At 48.1% G+C, this 15626-nt stretch overlaps 1 protein-coding gene across 3 annotated transcripts in view; it reads right to left on the bottom strand.

Moving 5' to 3' along the window:
- Nucleotides 1-15626, bottom strand: part of DCAF8 (DDB1 and CUL4 associated factor 8) — a 317296-nt gene that overhangs the window by 222741 nt on the left and 78929 nt on the right. For all 3 annotated transcript variants that reach the window (XM_078670069.1, XM_078670070.1, XM_078670068.1), the window contains one exon: nt 3749-3821. In XM_078670069.1, the coding sequence (XP_078526195.1) occupies nt 3749-3821 (73 nt within the window). The remainder of the gene's footprint in view (nt 1-3748; nt 3822-15626) is intronic.

Raw genomic sequence — 15626 nt, 5'->3', positions numbered from 1 at the left:
GCATGCGCCGGTGAGGGTCGAGGTGGCTCAATCTGCGCAGGTCCGGATCCATTCATGTATCCAAGGGGTCTGACTGGTGCCAAAGGCGAACCCGCCAGTGGAAGACAAGTATGGGCGCCCTCCCAAGCCAACCTCCTAAAACTGTCTGAGTTGGATGGATGTCGCACCAGATCCTGGGAAACTCAGGCATGGAGACAACCCAGGCACAGGTTCAACCACAGAGCCAGACCTCAAATGCTGACGATACCTCGTCAGACGGCTTCATCGGACGAGGCGAAGTTTAAGATCTCGTCAACTTCTGGTTGTTTTTACATTTGTGGGACTTACGTGAACGTCCAGACGATTCAGAGGCTGGGCCTTTGGAGTGGCTCAGCAACTGATCCCGGGACCTTCCTCTTGACTGGGACTGAGACAGTTGCGGCATTGCACGTCGAGCGGCAAGGCCTTGGTGTGCATGCCGTGGCCATCAACGCAGATCTTGGCATCATGGTCATGCTCGAGGCACCTGAGGTATGGGTCCATCACCGACACGTACCAATGACAGGCGCCACAGGGCTTACCACCAGCCTACTTTTCAGACATCCCTTCCACACCAGGAGACAATGTTTCAATTTTCTTTTGACAGAAGGTAAAAAAAAGTTCACTCAAAAAGTGACTGGGGGTAGCTCTTCTCTGGATCGGCGCTAACCGCATGAAAAGACCTGATATCATGCACTTAAATTGGGCTCACTCATTTAAAAAAAAAAAAAACTGCGGTCATATTTCTTGTATATCCCCCCCCCCCCCCCAAACAAAAAAAACTACCCATTCTTTTGTTAATTTGTTATTTCAGGTGCCCAGCCCAGTCTGGCAACCGAGTATGGCCATGTTGGTGGCAACCGAGGCGCCCAACGTTTCCCAGAAAGCCTGGCATTGCTTCTGGGTGCCAAAGAGGAGCTGGCTTCTTGCTCTACTCTCCTGTCTACCTGTAGCAGGTGTGGGTGGGAGGCTCCGGGTCCTGCACGTACACTCCCCCACCGGACATGAACCCAAGGGCGGGAGAAGCACCCACCCTCCAGGACTGCGGTCTTACTCTATTCCCGGGGAGATGGGGGTCCCCGGAAACATGTGGGGAAAAAGGAGACTGCGGTGCTCCCTTGGTTTCTTCCCCCCAACCCCCCGCCCAACCCCCCCCCCACCATCATGTTCTTGTCAATTTAATCTGCAGGAACTGGGGGCACCAGGGGACAGTAGCGCCACTGGGAAAGAGGCCCCCACACACACACGCACCCCCATCCCCTTTGTCCTGTGCCAAACCCTGGGGCCCTTGGCTCTCCCCAGGTGTATCCTTGAAAATGCAGGTTGGTAAACGGGGGAGGGTTGAGGGGAATGGGGTATGGGTGGTGCTACGCGTCTCACGGTATCACTCAGAACCCGGTACCCACATTTCTTGTGCTTTCTGGGGCTCCGTTGGGGACCCGGGAAGTAGAATTTTGTATCTGGTGGCAAGCAAATGAGGATTGATGACATCTGTTCACTTTTAAACATTAACTGCTCTTAGGAAACTAATCAACTACAGGCAATCTCTCCATGTTCCAGCTCTAAGCCCGATCATCCTTTCCGCCAGGAGGTCCTTCTTAAGGTAAGCCAAGCTAATGGCTTCATGAAAGCTTTACAAAATCAGCTCATTGTTGTTTGGGGAAACTAGTAAAGAAAGGTAAATTCCCAATCCGTACCTTGGCAGGCCAACTTCATAAGCATTTTCCTTACTAAGAGGCTTGAGATTCCACACACCTGGAAGTTATGAACCTCCCACCCCAGATATTTGATATCCATTTGGTGGTCCAAACCTTGAAACTTCTACGCAAGGAAAAAGCTCATATCTTTAGAGAGCAATTGATTGAGCAGGTGTGAATATATCTGGACACCATTTTAGGTTGAGTATACAAGACAAAGAGATGTCTTGTTGCGAAAGAGTTATTGTAGGCTTACCAAAACATCCAGACGCTTAGAGCCCACCTTTTACTTACTATTGGTTGGCTTTCCTGTCCTTCTCATTTGCCTGTTTCTTATTTGTGTCCTAGCTTGTCAATCTTGTGTTTGTCTCTCCCATGGAGCATACCCCCTTTACTATCACGTTTGACTTGCAAATTTTTATGCTTCCCCTGCTTGTTCTTCAGCCACTACTTATTTATTTTGGGCGACACACTCCATGAGAGTGCATGTGTTTTCCAGCAGCCTCCACACCACACTCTGTGTGCTTCTACCCAACCATCTCCATGTTGAACTTGGCCATCTGTACTTCCCGATCTTGTTGCTTTCTCGCTCGTGTGCTCCTCTCTGCCTGCTTCACATTGCAGTTTCATCTATTGTTCTGACTTGCTACAGCCACCCCACTCCCCTTCCTCTCTTGCACATTGCTTTTTTTCTCCACCACTAGAGCCTTCAGTGTAGTTTCCCTCTGTCCTAGCATTCTGTGTTAGTCATGCACACGTTCTTAAAGAGAAAAAAAAGCTTTTGCACTACTCTATTTACTGATCCAAATAGGATATAATAAAATAAAAAACATGCAAAACAATGCAACTGCCCGTCATAGCGCCTTATTTTATTTTTGTTAGTTTGCTTTTTTCACCATGCTGCCCAGTTTAAGGGATGCTCAACTATAAGGCGAAAAAACTGGCAAAGATAAGTCCCAGAGGGTTTGCCAATGCTTTTTGTACTACTAAACAAGACCTTGGATACCAATGGAGCACAGATCCAGGTTAGGTGTATTATGTCCACAGAATGGGTCAACCAAGTCCCTTGTCTCATGGCTCATTCTATAGTGATTGAGCATATTACCTTTTATATGTCTTTGGCACTGACTATTCTGGTTTACTCCCTCCGTTCCCTTATAGTCTGTCAATAATTATTACCACTTCAACTGTCAATATGCCTGAAATACTGCAAGCCCAACGTTGTGACTGCAATGCTGCATCATTTCGTTTACTTCTGCACTCATGAAACCACAATAAATATGTATTTAAAAATCGATTCTCATATCAATATTCATTACATCATGCTAGCTACACAGATTTAATTTTTAATATATTTCTCTACTGTTTCTTGTATGCGGATTTCTGTGGCCCACGGTCATGTTAAAAGCTGTATATCAAAACAAGGTAGTGAACGATTTCTTTAACCTGGCAAGAAAGTATGACATCATTTGGAATATGTGACTTTCGCAGAAAAATAAATGAATATTAAAGCATGTGTATGCGATAGGAAGTCCACAGCTCTTTGCCCGTCAAAAGCAAATGGATGTCTTTTGTTTTTGGAGGCATGGGGGACCATGTTAAACAATACTTGAATTACATGCAAACCTTTTTTGGTTCAGGAATATTTCTTTTAATTTTTTTTAACATTCTTCTAAAACCCGTCGAGACCCTATATAAACATTCGCAGGTTTGGCGCACTGTGTGTTCAGCTGTGAACAGGCCACAGGAAGCTAGATCTTATTCTGCAACTAAAGTTCAATTACCCATTCACTGTACCTTTCTGTGCTACAAAATAAATTATGCTTTCTGCTTTTATAAAGTGCCTCGGACCCAAGATGGTGCTCGTTTCCTTGGCAGGCTTTATTTACAGTATTTTTGGTAAAACCCTCAAATTAAGTCACTCCGTTCTATGGAATGGTCCCAAGGAATGAAAATATCTGGCATCACTGAACTTTACGTAATAGATGCTGGCCTTTCCTCCTTACATTAGTGCAAATTTGAGAAATCCTTACCAGGTGCTGAGGGCAGAACTTTTTGAGGACTCCATTGTTTTCATTCTCATCAATTTTCCGCTGATCGTATATCCTTTATAAGTGAAAACAAGACATATTTAACAGACGGTATGAGGGTTCTTCAGATAAGAGACCAAGTAAAAAAACACTTGCATTTCAAAGCAGCAAGACTAGATATCGCCATTTCCTTGTGACTTGATTTGTTGATTTCAGAGTCATTCTCAGGCAAGAAAAAATAAATCACCATGCCGTCTTGTTTTCCAATACATCAGTTTTGCCTTTCAGTAGATCAAATAAGTTTATTTAGAAATGTGTACACAGAAACCTCAAAACAGGTGTAAAATAGCTTACAAACAATTTACATTTCTTAACATTTAAAATAACAAGTACCAAGGCAAATACAATCTCAAATGATGGAACAGATTTAAGAAGCTGAAACACCAAATTCCTTGAAAGTATCCCATATCAAACAACACATGCAGATATACTTTCTGATGGCCAACTCATTTTTAGGTCTCACCAGTGACAGCGGATGCTTTGCATGCTCTGTCGCCTGAGAGAGATATTCCATACAAGTGACTTGCACCCGGCCCACGGTTTAATATTTATTGGCTTTGTCACTCTTATTTGCTGCCTTCTAATTGGCTAGCGTGTGCTGGCTTCACTTGAGCAAGTGCTGATTGCTTCGGCTTGAGTGCTGGCCTTCCACTGAACGCGTTGTGATTAAGGCACACATTTTTAGATCGAGCCTAGACAGCGCATGCGCTGTCACAAACCCTATAGTAAACAACATATGGAGGGTTATTTCTCCTGCCACTTGCCATTGGTTAATTCTGGCATTGCGCTTCTTATGTGGCTTATTGTTGGCTGGCTATCCATCATGTCATTTCCGTTTTCTGCCGAGGCAGCACCGATTAAGTACAGTTTACTTACGCTGTACTTGTTTATTAGTTCCTTTGAGGACGACTTATTTTGTTTCATTAGCCACAGCAGACGCTTCATAGCTTTGACATACATGGGCGCGGCACATTATGTATAGCACAGTGCCCGCATTCATAATTACAACATGCCGCCATGCTTTAAGTTTAGTTCGGTATTATTTATTTCGGAGCAGTTTTTACGAGCACTGCTCATGCTACATTATGCCGCTCCCAGACTGTAATGCTACCCCCTGCCCCCTCCCCAGTTTCTAATTGTTGCAGCTACAGCACGAGATACTCTTTTTCGTTCAGTATGGCAGCCACACCATTCTTTTGTTGTGGCCAACGTGGCTGCCAACCTACATATTTTGATTAGTGGATTTGTTGTTATTTCTTTAGGTTATTTTTTAAGGACCAGTTTTTACGAGCACTGCTCATGGCGAGTTATGTTAAGCCTCCTCACAGACTGCATTTCACCCACTGCTCTGTGCCGCGCCATGTTGGACGCTCTTGCCTTTTGCTATCTGCGCTCTCTCCTCCAGGAGGGCCGGGCCCAGCTGCTTTACCCCAGACACAGTCCAGTGTCCGCCCGGCACTAGGCCGCCGGAAGGCCCGAGGACATGGGTCTCGGCGTGAACTACAATGACCTCGGCCAGAGGCGGCCTTAGGCATGTGCAAGCTGTGCACCTGCACAGGGCCACCAAACCCCAGGAGCCACCACGCCAATATATATCCTTAATATAATATTCCTCTGAGGATGGATATATATTTGCGTGGCGGCCCCTGGCAGGGATTTGAGGCCTCCTGCTCTGTTCCACTTCCAAACACCCTGACCCCCCCTCTTCACTGGTCTCCCACTCCGCTCCGCCCGGAACCCCACTTCCGGGGCCCCCTGCCTACGCTCCCAGCCTAGGGCCACCATGAGCCTAGCAGAGCGGACCCGTGGCATCAGTGCCTGCACATAAGCCAGTCCTGGAGCAGCAGGCACAGCAAATTGGCCGCACTGGATGACGAAGCCCCCTTTAGGCTCCGGGTGCGCACTGCTGCCTCTGGACCCCCCAGGCCTGTCTTTCCCCACGAGCCTCTCTTCCACTACATCAAGAGGATTTACAGTGGTTGTAAACTGGGCTTCGCCTGCAGGAAAATCATGGGTCTCCAGGGACGAGTAGTACTAGGTAAGTGCCACTGTCTACAGTTCGACTCCACTTGGTCTCCCTGACCGGTTAACAATCGCACGGGCAGATTTTATTTCTTTATTTTACTTGGATTAACTGAGGCTCTTAAAATCGCTTCATACCACTGCGCAGTAGCCTCGGAGCGCATTTACCAGCATGTGTCCCGAGACGTACATTGCTAATTTAAAATTCCCTGAAAAAGTTAACATTACTTAAACTTCCCATAAATAGCAGAATCTCCCCAAGTGTCATTGACACAATTTCTTTACGGGTTGCCAGAATTCTTCCTTCATTGAATTCATCATAGGACCACTGGTCTCGCTGAATTTGATTGTCCAAACTTGTAAGAATTTCGATGTTGTTGGTTTACGTTAGTGCAAATAATCTCTGTGATCCCCCCCCTCCCATTTCTCATATATGAGGTCCAGTTTTGATCAAAAAGAAACATTTTTGATGAATGTTGTATGAAACATACAAACATTTGTCTGCAAAAATGTCTGTGATGTACTTTCACAAATCACAAACAAAAATAAATGTAAGGAAAACGGTATTTAAAACCATCTGTTTAAACTTTATTCAAAGTATCAGAGCAGGACTCTCTGCAGAACAGAGCTGGCTCTACCAGAGGGCCCCTGAAAGGCTGGGGCCCTTGGCCAGAGCCTACTTTGCCCATATCTTAAACGTCTCTGGCTACAATATGCCGGCGTGCATTTTGGTGTTGCATTTTTATAGCGCACAGCACTGCTATGAACTGGGTGGTGTTGATGCACATTGAAGACCCAGCACCACTATATTTCATTGTTATAGGTTAGAGTTTGTATCATACTCCTTAAAGCATTACACCCAATTGTACTTCAGGTAGGAAGAAACAAATGTACAATTCATTTTGACAAAATATGCATCAGAGGGTGTTTTAGGTATCTAAGCATGGCGCTTGAGGTAGCTCTGAAACGCCCTTCTTAGACTGGAAGGGTCGCAAGCTGGAAGCGCTATACCAATGCTACAATAAAATAAAATGCAAACAATGAATACTAATTGTAGGGTCCGCACACACCGGACGGTTATGGCGTTCTCCATCACTCGTGGGGTACTGGGGCCTCGGAAGCCCTCTGTTCTTGCTACGGTGAAGCTATTAATAGCGCAGCAGGTGCAAGAGCACCGAGGCACAGGGCCCCCTGCATCCCACTCATAGCGGTCTTGTTTTTACCAAACCAGATGACAGGGGGACATGTTCCTTGCTTGCATTAGGGCCCTTGGCACCATTGCGGGGAATAGCGCTTTTTAATTGAATCGCACGCTTTATAGCGCATTTGGCTCACCTTTCACTCCGAGGTACGTAATCGACTGCCAAAAAGCTTGAGAGGGTGAAGCTTCGTGGGGATATGTACACTGTCCGACGTACACTCAGCCCAGGACCGTTATCGAGTACATGCAAGAAGCTCTCTAGAGGGAGGCAGTGTTCTAAACTTCTACTGGCGGCACGGTGTCTTGTATGTTATACACAATCGCCAGTTGTGCACGACACCCAATGTGGCCCAAACTCTTACAAAATGTAACACTATCAGAATTAGCAGAGAAAATTATTTTTTTTAAGTACCTTGCGACTTTATGCTTCCAGTAGCCTCAAAGCCACCTGTCCACTTCTGGGGTGGCAGTTGAAGACGGGAGACAGAAGAAGCATTTGCAATGCAAAAGGTCTCGCATTTACACAAGTTTAAGCTATTGACATTGTAAATGACAATGCCTTTTATTTATGTTTTAAAAACTAAAACAAAAATAGAAGGCATTGTTATTTGCAATGTCAACAGTTCAAACTCGCGTACGTGCGAGAACTATTGAATTGCAATTGCTTGTTTTTATTCTTCCCCGTAGTCCTTGCTGGACCTCTTGCCTTATGTAGCTTATTTTACTATGCCACATGAACCTCAAAGAAGCTCTTTTCTCCTTTGAAATGGATGTGAAATCAGATGATAGTTGTTTCCAAAGTTATTTTCACAAAGATATGGACAAGGCACAATTGTGCTTTTTATGTGATAGGAGTTTTTTTGCAAACGGTCATTTAATTCTTATTCAGGCACACAGGGATTCATTGGTTTTCTCAGGATAGGGGTGTTATGCAGAGACCGAACAAGCATCGGCAACGCCAATAGATCTATAATTTGAGACTATTAGCTCTGCCATTTCCTTTTGTTCATGCTGTAAAGCATGGGTACTGCTGACTTTGGCAATTACTTTTTATACTTACAGAACAAATGGGTCATTAAGTTTCCAAGCACTCCAAATACACACCCCATTTTCCTTTCTGACTGCTTGATGGGCAAATTTGTCCCATTACCAAACTGGATTTAGCCCAATTCAAATTCTCAATAATTCCTTTATAAGATATGGGTAAGGAACCTTTCCACAGTAGGAAAAAAACCTGTAACCTACTAATTTGAGTGAAAACACAATTGACTTTATTTATTTATTTATTTTGGAGTTTTGTAAAGCGCATGGTTACGCGCTCCGGCGTGTCCCCGCGCTGAGAGAGAGCCTGTAAGAGGGATAGGAAGTTACAGCAGAGCTAGGCGGAAAAGGTGAGTTTTGAGGGCTTTACGAAATTTGGTCTCAGAGGGTTCGAGGCGCAATTCAACTGGAAGCAGGTTCCATTGCTTGGCTGCAAGGAGCCTGAAAGATCTGCCCCCCATCCGAGCTTTACGGATTCTGGGGACAACAGCCAGACCCATGCCAGAGGATCTGAGCATCCGCTCTGGTCTATAGGGGGTGATGAGGCTGTTCAAAGGGCCGGGTGCTCTACCTCCAAAGATGCGATGGCACATGCATAAAGCTTTGAAGGTAATCCTTTCACGGATTGGTAGCCAGTGAAGGGATCTCAAGGCGGCTTTAGAGGGTGCTCTCCTAGGAAGCCTCAGCACCAGCCGGGCTGTGGCGTTTTGCAGTACTTGGAGACGGTTGAGACTTTTAGCCGTAATACCCAGATATAATAGGTTGGCATAATCAAGTCTCGAAGTAACCAAGGCATGCACAAGAGTTTGTCTAGCACCGACCGGCAGTAGGTCAAGGACCTTTCGTAGGCTCTTAAGTATGCCGAAACACATACCAGCCACTCGATTTACCTGGGGAGCGAAAGACAGATCAGAGTCGAATAGAACCCCAAGATTTTTCGCCTGTTGACCCGGCACGGGGGTTGAGCCTAGACAATCAGGCCACCATGCTGAGGACCACACAGACGGGCCCCCCCCCCCATCACGAGCACTTCCGTTTTGGACCCATTCAACTTCAGGCAGTTGTTAGACATCCAGGAGGCAAGCTCCTGCATGCACGCACTGAAGTTGAGTGCCGCGGTTTCGGGTGCCCGTGACAGAGAGATGACCAGCTGTGTGTCGTCAGCATACGATACCAGTTGGATACCATAACTTTCTACAATGGTGGCAACAGGGGAGGCGTAAAGGTTAAACAGGGTGGGGCTGAGGGCAGAGCCCTGGGGAACCCCTTGATCGAGATTGAACACACGGGAGTAGTGTTCTCCCTGTCTGACCTGAAAGCCCTTCTCAGTCAGGAAGGAATGCATCCAACTAAGTGCCACCCCATTTACTCCGCCATTGTTGAGACACTGTAGCAAGGTGGAGTGTGCTACAGTGTCGAATGCGGCACTTAGGTCGAGTAAGATGAGAGCCATGGTATGCCCCTCATCTACTCCTTGCCTAATGGTCTCAGTTGCCAGAAGCATCGCAGACTCCGTTGAGTGGCGTGCTCGAAATCCAAACTGAGTCGGATGGAGAAGGTTGGCTTCTTCCACAAAAGTCATAAGTTGGAGATTGGCCACCTTCTCGGCCACCTTGGCCATGTAGGGAAGAAGGGAAATAGGCCGAAGATTGTCTAGCCTATCCCAACTGAGATTAGGTTTTTTTTGGAGTGGGAGCACAATCGCTTGCTTCCACTTTTTGGGTACGGTGCCGGTTTTAAAAGAAAGATCCAGAACATCTCTGATGTAAGGTTCCAAAGCTTCCATACTCCCTCCAAGGAGTTTCGGTGAGGCCGGATCACGGGGGGAACCTGACTTAATCGAGCGGCAGATTTGCTGAAGCTCATTAGATGGTGGAGTAACAAATCTGCCTAGCCTATTTACGCCCTCATCTAATGATGAGTTTTCACTGAACTCTATTGCCTTCTCCTTTCCCCCTGTGAAGGCGGAATAGATAGTGGCCACTTTGTCGAAGAAGTAGGTGGCAATGCGGTTACAGGATTCCACTGAAACCAAGGAGGGATCAACAGATGAGCTGCATAAAGAAATTTCTTTATAGATTTTAAAAAGCTCCTTAGTGGAGTTATGAGCTTCACCAATCCTTCCTGAGAAATAGTTAGTTTTGGCGCGCCTAATTAGATTGTGATATTCCCTGCGTTTGCCTGTATATCTTAGTTTAGCTTGGTCGAGGTAGGCCATCCTCCATTGCCTTTCTAATTGCTTACATTCAGTTTTGGCTAGGCGAAGTTCAGCATTGAATCAAGGGGCAGATTTGAGAGGTCAACTCCCGGGTTTCTTGTAGCTCTGAGGGGCTATGCTGTCTAAGGCGTTGGTAATGCGCTCATCAAGTCTATCGGATGCTGTAGCAACATCCTCCCCTCCTGGGCTGCCACTGTTGGTAAGGGCGAAATCAAACCCAGCCTTAGAGAAAGCAGTCCATCTGCGACTCAGATATTTAGTGTTGGAAAACTTTTGGGCATTGCTGGCAGGAATAGTTATTGTAAAAGGTACTAGAAAGTGGTCAGACCAGGGGAGAGGTACTGGAGCCTGGGCTTCTACACCTGCCCAATTGGCAAAGATGGGATCCAGCAAATGACCTTTAAGATGGGTAGGGGCTTTAGATACAATCGATAGTTGGAGGGATTGAAGTTGCTGGTAGAAATCAATAATACCTTTATCTGCTAGATTGTCCAGATGGATGTTAAGATCACCCAAGAGCAGAAACATATCCCTACGCAGGGCTGTCTCCGTAATGCCTTCAGTCAGGCTGGAGATAAACTGGGTGGAGGGGCCAGGTGGACGATATATCAGTAAGCCATTCACAGTGTTCCCCGTGTTAACCTTAATGGAGAAAGCTCCTATCTCGCTGTCAGCGATAGCGAGAGGTTCTATTTGACAGCTCAATGGCTGTTTAGATATTATCCCTATCCCCCCACCTCTACCTAGCGGTCTATTCAGATGAGCCAGGGTATAACCAGCAGGAAGAGAGGCGACTATGTCTGGCTCTGAATTGGAATCAAGCCACGTCTCCGTAAGAACTAGTAGATCGAATTTCGTGTCAGAGAGCAGATCATAAATATCAAAGCAATGTTTCCTCATGGATCTGGTGTTAAGCAGCCCACACGTAAGCTTAGTGTGTTCAGTCCTGGCAGGAGGTTTAGTTGCCAGTTATACTGACACACCTGACAGCTGATGGTATCTTCCACGTTCAGGCTGTGGAGACAGGTTTTGGCATACTCAGGACATAGGTCATGGAGTTGTTGGGCGCTCCAACATGTCAGAGTCTCATTTTGGCCAGGGGTAGTGGCCCCTGGTCCCGTGCGGTCGCGGACGGGCGCAGACGGGCTTGCCTTAGGCGCGCCTTCGGCGCGCCCGCTGCGCTTCCGGGGAAAGCACATGTCTATTTTACCTTGTAGAGGGGGCGTGGCCTGGGGGTGGTGGGCGTGGCCGCAGTCTTCCCCTCTGCCGGCGCAGGTGTGTGAAATCCCTCGTGAGCGCTGAGCTCCGCTCGCCGGGAAGATACACGTGGAAGCAGCAGTAAGTTTAAAGCACACAGTTATTTAAACAGCAAATTTAAAACCAAGTTAAAACCTCCCGGCTTTTCGCCTCAGGAGCAGACAGGACTCTAATCGCGCTTGTGGTTCAGCGCGCTTTTGAAAACTAAGAGGAGAGGGGGCGTGGCTTGGGGGTGGTGGGCGTGGCCGCAGTCTTCCCCTCTGCCGGCGCAGGTGTGTGAAATCCCTCGTGAGCGCTGAGCTCCGCTCGCCGGGAAGATACACGTGGAAGCAGCAGTATAAGCAACTTATAAAACCCCACCAAAGGGGAATCAGCCCTAATCAGTGTAAACACAAACATTAATCAATGCCTACACAACCACAAACTAAAATGCCATTCAAGAAATTAAAGTGAGAGATAATGAGCTCTTTTTATTTCTCTCTCAATGGGCTAACACAATGTAATTTTGCTACACAAGATAGCAGCAAGAAAGACTGATCTAAGACTATTCTGCTTATACCAAAAGTTCAAGTTCAAAATTTGCATAGCGCACTACTCACCCAGAGGGTCTCAAGGCGCTTGAGGGAGGGTGGGGTACTTTACTTATCGAATATCCATGTTTTTAGTTGCTTTCTGAAGGAGAGGTGGTTCTGTGTAAGGCGGAGGTGGGTGGGTGAGAGAATTCCAGGTTTTGGCCGCCAAGTAGGAGAAGGATCTTCCCCCCCATGGTGGATCTATGGATGCGCGGAATTGCAGCTAGGGCTTGATTGGACGATCGTAGTTGGTGTGGGGGGGGGATGTAAAAGGACAAGAGTGTGTTGAGGCATTCGGGTCCTAGTGCGTAGAGGGCTTTGTGTGCGTGGGTGAGGAGTCTGAAAGTAATCCTCTTGTTGACGGGGAGTCAGTGGAGGTTTTTCAGGTGACCGGAAATGTGAGCTTGGCGGGGGATGTCTAGGATGAGTCTGGCTGAGGCGTTTTGGATGCGTTGGAGTTTTTTCTGTAGTTTGGCTGTGATTCCGGCGTAGAGGGTGTTTCCGTAATCCAGTCGGCTTGTGACCAGTGCGTGGGTGATCGTTTTTCTTGTTTCGGTGGGGATCCAACGGAATATTTTTTTGAGCATGCGTAGGATGTTGAAGCATGATGATGAGACGGCGTTGACTTGTCTGGTCATCGAGAGGGAGGAGTCCAAGATGAAGCCCAGGTTACGTGCGTGGTCCGTTGGTATGGGTGCTGCTCCTAGGGCCACCATGAGTCGTTCCAAGCGGAGGGGGATGAGCCTAAGATGAGGACTTCCGTTTTGTCCGAGTTCAGTTTTAAACGGCTGTTCTTCATCCACTCGGCTACATCTTTTATTCCTTCGTGTAAGTTGGTTTTGGCGGTGTTTGGGTCTTTGGTGAGGGAGAGGATCAGCTGGGTGTCGTCTGCGTAGGAGATGATGTTGAGGTTGTGTTGGCGCGCGATGGAAGCGAGGGGACTCATGTATACGTTGAAGAGGATTCTCAAAAAAAAAAAAAAAAAAATGTATACGTTGAAGAGGGTGAGACTGAGTGAAGATCATTGTGGTACGCCGCAGATGACTTCAGTGGCCTCCGATCTGAATGGGGGGAGGCGGACTCTCTGGGTTCTTCCGGCGAGGAACGAGATGATCCAGTCCAATGCTTTTCCTTGTATTCCGACGTTGCTGAGGCGTTGTATTAGGGTTCTATGACAGACTGTGTCGAAGGCTGCGGAGAGGTCAAGTAAGATGAGGGCAACTGTTTCTCCGTTGTCCAGTAGTGTTCGAATGTCGTCTGTTGCTGCGATGAGGGCGGTTTCGGTGCTGTGTTTGGCTCGGAAGCCGGACTGTGAGGGGTCGAGGGATTTGTTGGATTCGAGGAAGGCGGCGAGCTGGCTGTTGACGGCTTTCTCAATAACTTTGGCAGGGAATGGGAGGAGCGAGATGGGGCGGTAGTTCTTAAGTTCAGTGGGGTCTGCTGTGGGTTTCTTCAGAAGGGCGCTGAGTTCGGCATGTTTCCAGCTTTCCGGGAAGGTAGCGGAGTTGAGGGAGCAGTTGATGACGTCTCGGAGATGTGGTGCGATGATGGAGTCTGCTTTGTTGAAAATGTGGTGGGGACATGGGTCGGTTGGCGATCCTGAGTGGATGGAGTTCATCAGGCCGATGGTGTCTTCAGTAGTGATTGGGTTCCAGGCGCAAAGGTTGTTAGAGGGGGGTTTTGGTTCGGAGGTGGGTGGGGTGGACTGGTCTCCGGACTGGTTTTCAAAGCTGTTATGTATGTCGGCGATTTTGTTGTGGAAGAAAGAGGCTAGGAAGTCGCAGAGGTCTTGGGAGGGAGTGATGTCGTTGGTGCCGGCGGTGGGGTTGGTAAATTCTTTGACGATGTTGAATAGTTCCTTGCTGTTGTGGGCGTTGTTGTCAAGTCGATCCTTGAATGCTGATTTCTTGGTGGACCGGATCAGTTGGTGGTGTGTGCGGATGGCGTTCTTGACGGTGGTCAGGTTGTCAGTGGTTGGGTTTTTTCTCCAGGCTTTCTCGAGGGTGCTACATAGCTTCTTGGATTTCTTAAGGTCATCGTTGAAGCAGGGGGCTTTTTTGCTACCATGCTTGATATGATGTTTTTTCAAGGGTGCTAGTTCGTCGGCGCTGAGGGTGATCCATTGTGTGAGGTTGGTGGCTGCTTGGTTTGGGTACGATGATTTGGTAGGAGGGTTTTGGTGAAGCGAAGTGAAGAGCTGTTCGGTGGTAGTTTTGTTCCAGTTTCTTCGGGGGATTGGTTGTGGGAGGTTGTGGGTCGTGGTCTTTTTGTAGTTGAAGTGAACGCAGCTGTGGTCCGTCCAGTGGAGAGCTGTGGTGTGGTTGAAGGAGATGTGCTTGCTGGAGGTGAAGATTGGGTCGAGCGTGTGTCCGGCATAGTGGGTGGGGGTATCAACAAGTTGTTAGAGTCTGAGGTTAGCCAGGTTGTCCAGAAGGGTGGTGGTGTTGCTGTCGTTTTTCTTTTCCATGTGGAAGTTGAGGTCTCCCAGTAGAATGTAGTCCTCGGAGGGGAGGGCGTGTGGACTGATGAAGTCAGTGATGTCTTCGCTGAATTGTGTGCGGGGTCCTGGTGGTCTGTAGATGAGGGTGCCTCTGAGTATGGTATTGGGGTCGATGTGGATCTGGAAGTGAAGGTGTTCGGCGGCTGCGAGGTTATCGTCTGAACTGGTCGTGATGCGGATGGAGTTCTTATGGACGATGGCGATGCCTCCTCCTGTTTGGATGGTGCGGTCCTTTCGGATGATCTTGTAGCCGTCCGGGATGGCTATGGCGATGTCGGGAGCTGATGAGGCGTTCATCCAGGTTTCTGTAAGGAAGGCGACGTCCGGCGATGTGGTGTCGAGTAGGTTCCAAAGTTCAATGGCGTGTCTGTGGACCGAGCGGGTGTTGAGTAGGATGCACTTCAGGTGGTTCATGTCGGAGCTCTGTTGGGAGTCTGTGGATTTGGTGTGGGTCCTGATGCAGTCGAACTTGCAGGAGTGGCAGGTGAAGGGTCCATGGGTGTACCCTGGGGCGGCTTGGTAGCAGTCTTGGAGACGGCCGGGGTTGAGTGCTGAGAGGGTGGCGGCGTCGTACGTTATGCGGGCGGAGTGGGTTTTGCGAGGACCAGGGGGTCTGGCGCTGGGCGCGGTCCAGGCGCGGACGGGCGTAGACGGGCTTACCTTCGGTGCGCATAGGGTGCGTCCGCTGCGCGTGAACGCTGCGCGCAAAAGCATCTGTCATAAGTGGATAGTGGAGGGGGGTGGGGCGAGGGAGGAGCAGCTGGGAGGCGGGAGCGGGGTGGAGAGCCGGGCTGGGAGGCTCAACAACAAACAACAAAATGGCAGCAAGCCAAGAGCCAAGCAGGACGAGATTGGGGCACAAGTATGATAATGGCAATGAAATGGTCAGTGGCACCGGCACAATCAGGCACAAATAGGTGAGCAGGCAAAGGCAGCAATGCATAACAGTGAATTAATTAATGCGCAGTCTAACAGTATAGCGCTACGATAAAATCGATTCAGGAATCAGG

The sequence above is a fragment of the Lissotriton helveticus genome, chromosome 12 (assembly GCF_964261635.1).
Source record: "Lissotriton helveticus chromosome 12, aLisHel1.1, whole genome shotgun sequence".
NCBI classification, from domain to species: domain Eukaryota; kingdom Metazoa; phylum Chordata; class Amphibia; order Caudata; family Salamandridae; genus Lissotriton; species Lissotriton helveticus.
The sequence above is the reverse complement of the archived record's forward strand: the minus strand, read 5'-3'. Positions and strand labels throughout refer to the sequence as shown.